The sequence below is a fragment of the Petaurus breviceps genome, unplaced genomic scaffold (genome assembly GCF_028583685.1).
Source record: "Petaurus breviceps papuanus isolate PSGF00001 unplaced genomic scaffold, PetGlider_PUasm1.0 178, whole genome shotgun sequence".
NCBI lineage: Eukaryota > Metazoa > Chordata > Mammalia > Diprotodontia > Petauridae > Petaurus > Petaurus breviceps.
The window spans coordinates 20,230,542-20,242,451 of NW_027185777.1; the positions used below are offsets into that span (position 1 = coordinate 20,230,542).

Genomic DNA, 11,910 nt, shown 5'->3' on the forward strand with positions numbered 1-11,910 from the left:
GAGTTTTGGGCAACAAGAAAAAGAAAGAGTTGCTTGAGGAGAGTCATATCTATACTTTAGTAATATCAATTTGACAGTTGTATGGAGGATGGATCAGAAAGGGGGAAAGTCTGGAATCAGGGAGAGCAATGAGGAGATAGTCCAGAAATGAGGTGCTCAGGGCCTAAACCAAGATAGGCACTATGTAGGTGGAAAGAAGGGAACCATATGAGAGATTTTGCAAAGGTAGAATTTATAAGACTTGGAAGGCAGGAAGACTTTGTGAAGGGAGAATTTATAAGACTTGGAAACAGTTTGGATATTAGGGGAGGGAGAGTGAAGTATTGAGAACAACTCTGAGATTGCAGACCCATGTGACTGAAAGGATGGTGATATCCCTTGACATAGAAAGAGAATTTAGAAAGAGGATTAGGTTTTAAGATGAATACAATAAATCCCATTTGAAGAACATCCAGGTGGGTATGTCCAGACTGAGGAAAGAAATGAGGGATAGATTGGAAATCATCTGCAGAGAAGATGCTTGAACCAACAGGAGCTCATGTGGTCTTCAAAAGAGAAAGGGGAGAAAAGGAAAGATGGCCCAGGCCAGAGCACTAAGGTAAAATTACACATGGGGGTGAGACAAAGGAGACTGAGAATGATGTGTCATATATACCATATAAGAGGAGAAACTGAACAGAACAGCAAAATGAAAACTCAAAGAGGAAAGCACATTTAGGAGAATGGGCCTCAACAATGTTTGAATTGATAGTAATGTTTATTGAAAAGTAGAGGATGAAAATTGGGGGGAAAAGTCATTGGATTTAGCAATTAAGAGATTGGCAGTAACTTCAAAAGAAAGTTTGTGTTAAGTGGTGGAATTAGAAGTGGGACTTCAAGGGGCTGACTAGTCTTTGTGAGGAAGTAAAGGCAAGACATATAGAGAGCCCTTCTATAGGAGTTTGGCAGTGAAAGGAGGGGAGAAATACTGAGACAGCTTTGGGGAATAGCAGGGTAAAATGATGCTTTGAATGAGAGACATGATGAGAGTTAAAAGGAATTTATTCCTGCTAACCTACATACCAAGTCTGTCTAGGGGAATTCCCAGCAATGAGGCATAATGCTGTTGGGAGGAGGGGATGTCTTGTTTTGAGAGGCTCCCTTTCTGGGCTGTCCTAGTATGGATGTGAGACGAACAAAGATCTTAAAATGTTTTGAGTAGCCTGAGAGGCAGTCTCACAAAAGAAAGAGAACAAATTACTGCTTTAAGGGGCAGTTGTGAGGACAGATTAGAAGAAAAATGGAACCAAGACTGGAGATGGTACCATGAGAAGTGTTCTAGTTATGAAAAGTGTCCCTCAGAGCAAGGGTGATCGGAAAGCATTTCTTCTTGGGTGAGAGATTGTATCCCTTTGGGGATAGAGAGTTTCCCTTTGTTATTTACTTCTATCCTAATGAAAAGTTTTGCTATTTGATTTATGGTTCCTATTCTTTTGCTAGAGAACACATTATTTGGGGGTTTGAGTATGACTGTTAAGACTATAAACACTTCACAGATTCAAGTGTCATCTGTGAGAACAATAGTCTTCTGCATGTTTTTTGGTATTTACCTGGACTGTAGTCTGACTGTCTCTAGAGACATACTCAAATCTGAATCAATGTTGTCATAGCTTTCGTGGAGACCATAAAAACACTTAATTGGTCCCTTCAAACAATGCGCTTTACCCATTCGTTGACAATTCATGCCACAATGTTTGAAGATTCCATTAAGGGAACCCTCAGCCACTCAACTTGGACCTCACAAGGTAGAAAAGGCCCACCCGCATAAGACTTGCATTGGCCAAATTTAAATGTTTCAAACACACCAAAAATGATGTTTTTGAGCATCACAAAACTGTTGTTTTTTTTTTAAACCAATGTAGTCTATTCCATCCTTATACAATAACAATGACAGCTTGTTTTTGTAGAGGACTTTAAGCTTTACATATTTACATATTTCATTGCAGAATAGAGACATAGATTTAGAAGTGAAAGGGGTCTCAGAGGCTATCTAACCCAATCCACTCATTTTACAAATGAGGAAACTGAGTTCCAGAAATTGTAAGAGGCAACAGATTAAGTCACAGAGTTGGTATTTGAATCCAAGTTCCTCTGGCTCCAAATCAAGCTATCAAGCCACCACCACTCCATGCTTGTTCTCAATTCCATATGCCAAACACTAGAAAGTATAGAGGTAAGTAATCAAAAGTTACACTTATAAATGAAGAAATACCCATGAATTTTACCTAGTATGTGTACAACATAAGCTAGGATTGTGGTGAGCATTTTCTTGCTATAGGCACAGATACCCTCGGCAGCTAGGTGGCAGCAGTGTCCTATTCAACCCAATGACATGGACACTGCCATAATATAGGAATCTTGCAAGTCTAGTATCTTCCCTCTACTGACTATCTCCGATTTCTCCTGTACACATCCTATTTATACATAGTTGTTTTTATTTTTTCTCCCCCACTGCTTAGCATGATACCTGGCAGATAGTAGAACTTAACAAATGCTTACTAAAAACTGCCTGATTAATGCCCTCATTTTATTTGCAGCTTCCCTCATACTTCTTCGAGCCCAATTATATCTCCTTCTAAATCTGTAAGATGGGTAACTTCAGCTTTGGCAGAATTTAATTGGGGAAATAGAAGTAAATAAAATTTGGTCAATGGTAAGTTCCCTATAGACAAAAGTCAAAGGAAATTCACTTTCTGACAGCATTGGAGAGGAAAGAATTTCCTTGTCAAATAAAAGTTCAAATGCTCTGGTTAAAATATAAGCTACATCATTTCTTGTTTCAAATAAGTTCGGAATGATCTGAGGACTTTTTCTGAGTAAATCTTTTATCCATTTACACTATATATTCTTAGGTATATAGTTATTTTCATGTGGTTTTCTCCATTAGAACATGGGCTCCCACAAGCTTTTTTTTTTATTTATTTTGCTTTAGTTTACATTTGTAGCACTTAGCACAGTTTCTGGCATATAACAAGCTCTTAATAAATGTTTGTTCACTGACTATCGGGGGTGGGGAACGCAGCTTCGGCTTAAAGGCCTCATATGGCCCTCGAGGTCCTCAAGTATGGTCCTTTGACTGAAATAACATCTGTTATGGGAGGACCTAGAGAACCATATGTGGCCTCGAGGCCACATGCTCCCCAACCCTGGACTATACTGTTTGGGAATCAACTTGTTAAAAAATTAGTCACCTGCTTCGTGTAAAGAGGAAACTTTATAGTATAACCGTCACCTATCACAGTCAAACTATCTGGTCACTAGGAAGCAAGAAAGTGAAGTTCTTCTTCAAAGGTGATCCTAGGCTTCAAAGAGTACCTACTAAAAAAGAACAATTTTCTTTGTTGGTCTCAGGTTGGTTTCATTTCTACCTGCAAGGATCTGGAAAACTCCAGTAGGGGCAGGAGTCTAACCAACAATTTACTGCCATATATCTTCCTGTGAATCCCTCGAGTCAACCAATTCTAGCACACATTGATTCCAAACAAGGCAACAGTGCATTTCAATAAGGGGCTGCTAAAAATGCAAACAGTACCAGCCAATTTTGATTGGTTTTTGACACCCACAGGCACTGACAGACACCCACAAAGCCAGGGCTCTAAAAGGGAAAAGACTCACTTAATTAACATTAATGTGAAGGAAATAACTGACTCACACAAACATGACTTTCTTTTGTTCTTTTCCCCTTAATTAAGTAGTCATTTGTAGCCAGCAACAATAACCTTCTTGTATAAATGCCGCTGCCATAGCATGATATGCAACAAGCCACTGGAGACTATTGAGATGTAAGGGGGTGTTTTAGTGGAAAGAGAACAGGAAACAGAATAAGAGGATCTGCATTCAAATCTTGCCTCTGCTTTTTACTTTGTGACTGGATTAAGAGACTTGACCTTGGACTGTTTCCTCTATTGTTTCCTTAAGGGCAGAATGAACAGATCGAACTAGGTGAGGGGTTTCCAACCTTCAATGCACGTACCCTCGGAAGCTCATCACGGTGATCTGGGGAATAGCTGATAAATATTAGATTCCTGAGAGGCAGCAAGGTGAAGTGGGTAGAGAGCCAGAGAGACCTAAATTTAAGTCCTGGCTCTGATACATACTGACTCTGTGACCCTGGGCAAGTCACTGAACTTCTCCTTGCAAAGGCAAACACATCTGTATGTGCTCCTGGAGCTATCTGCTTCTGACTTCTCCATCACCTTGCCTCTGCTATCATATCCATTCTCTGATCTTTAATTTCTCCTTATGTTCTGGTTCCTCCCCTGCTGCCTCCAACACGCTTGTGTTTCCCCACTCATCAGAAAATCCCCTCTTGGGGCTCTGCCCCAAAGCTAGCCACCATCCTATCATCCCCTTTGCTGCTAAACTTGAGAAAGCCGGGTACTCCTTTCCTCGGTTTCCCCTTCCCTTTTAAGCCCTCTGCAATCACTCTTCAATTGCAACTGCCCTCTCCAAACCCACCAGTGGTCTCTTAACTGCCTGACCCGATGGCCTTTTCTCCCGTTCGGATGCTGCTTGGCCCCTCTGCAGAATCTCACGCAGTCAGTCACCTCTTCCTGTATATCTTCACTCTCTCCTGGTTCTCGTCCTGCTTGGTCTTTGCTTGTGTCATGCCCAACAGCCAAGGATTATTCCCAAAGACTCTGTCCTTGGCCCCCTTCTCTTCTGGCTCCATACTGGCTCACTTGGTGACATCATCAGTTGCCATGGGTTCAATGATCATCTCTATGGGGAAAATTCCCAGATCCAGCTATAGACCTGGCAGAGATCCAATCATACATCTCCTGCGGCCTTATAGACACCTCAAACTGAATGTCCTGTAAGAAGGACATTGTAGGGGTGGCTAGGTGGCACAGTGAATAGAACACCAGCCCTGGAGTCAGGAGGGCCTGAGTTCAAATCCAGCCTCAGACACTTAACAATTGCCATGTGACCTTGGGCAAGTCACTTAACCCCAACTGCCCTGCCTTCTCCCCTCCAAAAAGCTAAAAAAATATTTAAATTAAAAATTAAGAAGGACATTATATTGGATGCTTTAGGATCCAATATAAACTCCTCTGTTCTTTAAAATCTTTCCTACCTTTTAACACCTTACTCCTCTCTGTGTATTCAATGGTCCAGTTATACTGGCTGATTTGTAGTTTCTCCAACACAGCACTTCAATTCCCAGCTCCAGGCCTTTGTTGTGGCTCTTTCCCATGCCTGGAATATTCTGCCCCCTCCTCTCCATCTCCTCCCACCTTCTGCACGAGGCCATTCCCTGTCCCCTCAGCTCCTTTCCTTTGAGATGATCTTCTTCTACTGTGTACATGCACATATACATATGTACATGACATATTTGTTGTCTCTCCCATTAGAATGTGAGCTCTGAGAGCAGAAACTATTTGCCTCAGTTTCTTCATCTGTAAAATGAGGATAATAATAGCATCTACCTCACAAGGTTTTTGTGAAGATCAGATGAGATCACAATCCTAAATCGCTTAGCACAATGCCCGACACATAGTGAGCACTACATAAATGATAGTTGTATTATTTTTATTAGGAAAACTAAGGGGCATGACAATAAGGACTCCATTATCTCTCAGGTTCTTTGCAGCTCTAAATTTAGTCCAGGTGAGGAGTTATTAGAGCCTGACCTAGGGTAGTAGTCCCGTGAAAGATAAGCTAGAGACAGACAAAAGAAATTCCATGAAGGTAGACTGGACTGTGCTTAACTGTAGAGAGGATGTAGGGAGTAAGGAAGAGGAAAGAGTAAAAGATGATTCTATAATTTGGTGCAGAGAGATAGACATAATGGTGGTGGTAGTGGTTGTTCAGTCATTATCAGTCATGCCCATCTCTTTGTGACCCCATTTGGGGTTTTCTTGGCAAAGATGGTGGAGTGATCTGCCATTTCCTTCTCCAGATCATTTTGGAGGTGAAGAACTGAGGCAGATAGGGTTAAGTGACTTGCCCAGGGTCACACAACTAGGAAGTGTCTGAGACCAGATTTGGACTCAGAAGAATGAGCCCTCTATCCACTGGGCCTATGTCTTTAATAAATGCTAAGAGGGACAGAAAAACATAATAGTAATAATTTACATCTTTAATATCTAAGATGCTTACACTATCTACTTCTCAAGGATTTAAAGTGCTCTGTAAAAGTAAATTGAGGAGGGTCAGATTTAGGCAAGACAGTGAAACAGTTGCCAAATTATCTTTCCATGTTGTCCATCTATAATCTGCTATTTTATGCTCTAAATATCTAGGGACCAGAGAAGACCACGCACACCTGGGTTTTCAAATGTTTTTTTTTTTGTTTTTTCTTTCGAATCAGAAGACTTGATTTCATTGACAGAGGGGACTCTCCCAGGAAACTTCCTCTATAAATATAGATTAGCACCTGCCGTGCAAGTTATAAAGAGTGGCCTGGGGTGTTGAGTGGGTAAGAGAGCAATTAGCCTTCTTATATACAGAGAGGTCACACAGATCATATAGTTTCAAATTCTAGGCTAAGGAGAGGCTTACTGACATAGGAGACAGCACACTGGATTTGACCAAAATAATACTACAGTTAGAAAACTGGATAGGGCCTCAGTCCAACCTAGCCCAACCTCTCTCTTTTACAGATGAGGAAACTGAGGCCTAGAGAGGTCACACAAGTCATTGAAACATCAACCCCTGATTCCAGATCCAGTGCTCTGACTCAGAAGACTGGAGTTTCATTACTAGCTCTGCCATTAATAGCTGTATGAACTTGGGCAGTCACTTTATGGCTCTGAGCCTCAGTATCTTTGACTGTACAATGGGGATAACAGTGCTTGTACAACCTACCTCTCAGCATTTTGGAAAATGTTTTGCAAGTCTTAAAATGCTATGTGAATATAAACTGTTTGGTTTCTGATTGGTGTTGTAAGTCAAAAGTAAAATTTAGACTCTTAGACTCAAGAGTTTCCCTTTTCTAAGTATAAGGACTCTTATGCTACAGGATTCATGGCAAAGTATGAAAATATTTAAACCAGCTGAGTGGGAAGTAAGAGACAAGTGAGAAAGCATCTATGTGCTTTTAGATGGAGACAAGAAACAAGAGATATGAACACAAGAGTGGTGCTTTCAGCAGAAATAGAGAGGTTTAGAAGAGTGAGTTTATGGAAAGGGGAGGAGGAGAATAATTTCAAATGTGTGCAATTTGAGATGTCTCTAGGACATCCAGTGTGAAATAGCCCAATAGGCAACTGGTAATGCAGGACTATAGTTTAGGGGACAGACCAGTACTGGATATATAGAACTATGAGTTATTAGCATAAAGAGGAAAATTAAACCCATGGGAGCTGTAGAGTAGGGGTTCTTAATCTGGGGCCCATAGACCCAAATGGTCCATGGATAGATTTCAGGGGATCCTTGTAGTTGGATGAGAAAAAAAAATCCATCTTTATTTCAATATAGGTAGTTTCCTTGGCAATCATATGCATTTTATTTTATGCCCTTAAAAACATTCTGAGGAATCCACAGGCTTCATCAGACAGCCAAAGGGATTTGTGACACTCACACAAAAAGGTTAAAAACCCTTTGTTTTTAGAGATAAGAGAAGTTCCAGGATAGAGCCTTGAGGATGCACCCATAGCTAAGTTCTTGCTATGAATAATAAATCCCATGAAGGAGATAGAACAGTAGCCAGATCTGTGAGAGGAGAACCAGGAGAGAATAGTGCATGAAAACCGAGAAAGGGAGAGAGGACCTAGGAGGACAGGGCATAAAATGCAGCAAAGAGCTCAAGAAGAATGACAGGAAAGATCATCAGATGTGCATGGAAGGGCCTGTGACAACTCTGGGGAGAAGAGCTTCAGCTGAGTGATGAGGCTGCAAGCCAGACTGCAAAGGCTTGAAGAATGAATGAGAGAAGCAGAGGCAAGAAGAGTAGACAGCTCTTCCAGGAAATGTGGCTGAGAAAGGAGAAGAGATATAGAATGATGGCTTCAAAAGAGGGAGGGTCTAGGGAAGGGCTGGTTGCATATTTGTTTTTCAGGAATGGGGGGGAGAGTTGAGCATGTTTGAAAGTAATCAAGAAAGAACTAGTAGACAGAGATTGATGATTAGAGAGAGGGAAATCACAGGATCATGGGACCACAGAGAGAAAGCTGGACTTTGGAGGTCATTTCTCCATTTCTACCAACACCATAACCCACGCCCTTCATTATCTCTAGACTATTGCAGTAGCTTCCTCCCTCATGGGGCTGCCCCAAGTTTCTCTCCCCAACCCTCAGTCCCTGCTAGAATACTGCTTCCCTATGAGTCTTCCCAAATCAGATCTCTGATCATATCCTTCCCTTGCCTAAGATCCTTTAAAGGCTTCTCATTTCTTAAAACTTAGGCCCAAACTCCTTCACCTTTCCTCAATGCACCTTATGTGGTCCTCTAGGTCCTCAAGTGTGGCCCTTTGACTGAATCCAAACTTCACAGAACAAATCCCCTTAATAAAAGGATTTGTTGGCAGAGGAAAAGCAAGCACTTATCTGAACTCCTCCACAAATTCCATCAGTAACCTCAAAAAAAGTAAATATGAATGGATTTTAGAGTGACAGAATCCATTGGGAGACGGAGTGTGGCAGATATCCAGTCCAGGAAAGTGCGCTCATGGGACTGGGCAGTGGGAGCATGGAGTGTGTGGGCTGCACCAGTGCACACCTGGGACCAGACCACAGTGGAGCAAGAGTGAGCCATGGCTTTGCAGACCTCTCACCATGGGACAGAGGATCTGTCGGAGCTGGGTAAGAGAAAGTGCAGGGAGTAGGCTTCTGCATGGAGGTCGGTGCGGTTGTTCATTTTTGTTCGGAACCATGGCTACTGGAGGGGGCTCCAGACTAGCCCTCGGAGTCGTGGAAGGATCCAGGGCCGCCGCTCAGCTTTGCTACAGGCTGGTTCTGGAGAAGATGCGCAGTGTGAGCTCGAGGTTGTAGCAGCATTGCCTGAAGATATGAGGCCAGGTACTGATCTATATGGATTTCCCTGGGAAATGGTGTTATGTGCAGTTACAGTTGGCTTTTTTACAATTCTCCTTTTTTTGTGGAGAGGTTTTTATGCGGTTAAAAGCCGACTTTACCTAGGAAGGGAAAAACAGCGTGTCCCAAAAATCACTGAACTAGTGGAAGATAAATGTAAGATTCTTGAAATATTTAGCCCTTGTCTAAAAGAGGCTGTAGATGAAAAGCTTAACAGAGCAAACTCTGTACTTATGGATGAAATACATTCTCTAGAAACACACTTGAAAGAGGAGAAATCTAAACGATCAAAACAAGATGAGTTGGCCAAAACAACCCTAAAAGTATTTCAGCTGAATGAAGAGCGACTTAAAACATCAATAGAAGATGCATTGCAAATAAATTCCCATCTTCAGAAAAGCCAGAAACAGCTTTTACAGGAAACTAAAGGATGGAACGCACAATTGAATGAACTTAATGAACAGAAGAAAATGTTTGACACTTCTAAAGGAAATATGGATCAAGTTATAACTAATAAAGATAGTCAGATCAAGTCTCTGACGGAATGCTTGCTGAAGATGAAAGACTGGACGACTGCCCTGGGGGAAGAAAATGTCAGTGATGATCATTGTGAAGTTGAAATAAGCCGGGACTTGGCAATTTTAGACCACTTAGAGGATCAACAAAAGCAGACTGTGAAAAAACTGATTTATGCTGCTAAGTTGAATGCTTGTTTTAAAACCGTGGAAGCAGAAAGGAGCCATATATATTCTCGACTGTGTGATGAAAATAAGATAAAGGAAGAACTTAAAGGCCAAATTGAAGTTCTTCAGACTGCGCAAGTGTCTTTGCAGACTGAAAAAGCATATTTTGAGAGTGAGGTGCAAAAGCTTCAACAAAAACTTAAAGTAATGACTGAAGTGTATCAAGAAAATGAAATGAAACTTCATAGGAAGTTGACTGTGGAGGAAAATGACCGCTTACAGAAAGAGAAGAAACTTTCCAAAGCAAGAGAAAAGATTAGTCATGCTTCTGAAGAGCTTGATTCTTACAGAAAACGAACCAAGGATCTTGAAGAAGAATTGGAAAGGACTATTCGTTCATATGAAAGCCAGTTGTCAGCCCGGGCTGCTGAAAGACATCTCAATGACTTAAAAAAAGAAAATGCACACAACAGACAAAAGTTAACTGAAACAGAATTTAAATGCAATCTCTTAGAAAAGGATCCTTATGTCCTTGATGTTCCAAATAGATCCTTTGGCAGAGGTTCAAGAGGACCAGGGCATCCTTTGGAATATCAGAATGCCAATGAGAGAGGAGAATTATCTGATCCCCACAGAGCACCTTCAGATACTGGATTTCTTTCACCTCCGTGGGACAGAGATCGTAGAATGATGATTCCTCATTCAGATGAGGCGGCATCCTCGGAAATGGAATCCAGCAATGATTTTGGTAATTTAAATATGCCTGACCCATCTCTCGTACCTCAAAGTGAAGTAGCTGGCCCAGGCTTTGTTCCACCACCTCTTCCTTTAGTTCGAGGGGATCCAAGAGGGTCAAAAATGAGAAGAGGACCTCCCATTACATCCCCTCCTCAGGGAAGTATGTATGGACCTCCAAGGGGCTACTTTCCAGCAAGCAATTTCCTTGGCCCACCACATCCTCAATTATCAATGAGAAGTGTCTATCCACCCAGGGCCTTTCCTCACTATCTTCTCACAAGAGATGGATTTTTCCCTCCACCTCCATATCCTGAAATTAGAAATGAGCAATCTTCAGGGTTGATTCAGCCTTCAGATGAGCCTGCTGCTGATCGCCGAGAGCCACAGCAAGAAACTTGACAATTTTTTTTTTGTTTCACCAAAAGTAATTTATGATATATTTTTTAATCATCTCTCATTTTAAGTTTAAGTAACTGCTGTTATTTCACTGGTTTTACTGTTCCTCAAATTGAAGTTTGATGAAATAATAATTGGAATGAGCCTCCTGAAAAAAAAAAAAAAAGAGAAAGTGCAGGGCCCACAGTGACAGCAGCATCTCCTGGGGCTATCATCCCACAACCTGGATATTTAAAAATCACCTCCCTGAACTTCCAGGAGCCAAGATGGCAGAGTAAACCCTAGCTGCCCTAATCCCCCTCCCTGATCATGAAAACCCAGAGATTATTGTCCCACCCAGTGTAAAATCCTAAAATAGAGGAAGCAGTGGCAGGCTTGGGAGTCCTAGATGATTGGTGTGACTGCAGCTGTGTTGAGCCTGAAGCTGACCAGGGGGAGATCCTGAAGCCCAGTGGGGTGGAGCCAGCAAGCCCTAACACCAGAAACCCAAGTGTGCCTTAACACAATCAAGGAAATCTTCAGACACCAGCTCAGCAGGCCACCAGGCTGAGCCTGCCTGAGCTCTAGCCCAGGGGCAGAGAGGAGAAAACCTGAAGTGGCTAGACCACCTGTAATGTAATGCCAAGGAAAGGCAACTTCCCAAGGTTCAAAATACCAGCATAGGTGCTCTCCATTTTATTCAGTGACAAATTAAGAATAGAGAAGATCAAAACATGACATCATTCAAAATACAGCATTTACCAAATATGATTCAATAATCTCCAAGTACTACCTCACCCCAGGACCTTACATTCATTCAATCAATTACAAAGTCCCTGATCTAAATACTACTCCACCCCTAGGCTGTACCTTCATTTAGTCCATCACAAAGCCCCTCTTCTCAAATGGAGATTAGTTTCCAATCATAAGTAAAGTACATTCATTTGTTCAATCATAGAACACAAAAAGGTCAAAAGTTCCCCACCCCTGGATCACAATTGAATCTACCCCAGAGTTACAACAAGTTTAAGTACAGCACTTAATACCCAAATGGAGGTCTTTTCTTCATCTTGACAGGAGGCAAGTTCTCAGCAATCTTT

The 11,910-nt window shown here is 41.7% G+C and overlaps 1 protein-coding gene across 1 annotated transcript; it reads left to right on the plus strand.

Annotated features, from left to right (window-relative positions):
• Positions 1-8,799: 8,799 nt before the first annotated feature.
• Positions 8,800-10,961, plus strand: LOC138159971 (melanoma inhibitory activity protein 2-like). Its single transcript, XM_069086376.1, has one exon. It carries the CDS (start codon positions 8,990-8,992, stop codon positions 10,832-10,834), a length of 1,845 nt encoding a protein of 614 aa, XP_068942477.1. The 5' UTR covers positions 8,800-8,989; the 3' UTR covers positions 10,835-10,961.
• The last annotated feature ends 949 nt before the right edge of the window (positions 10,962-11,910 follow it).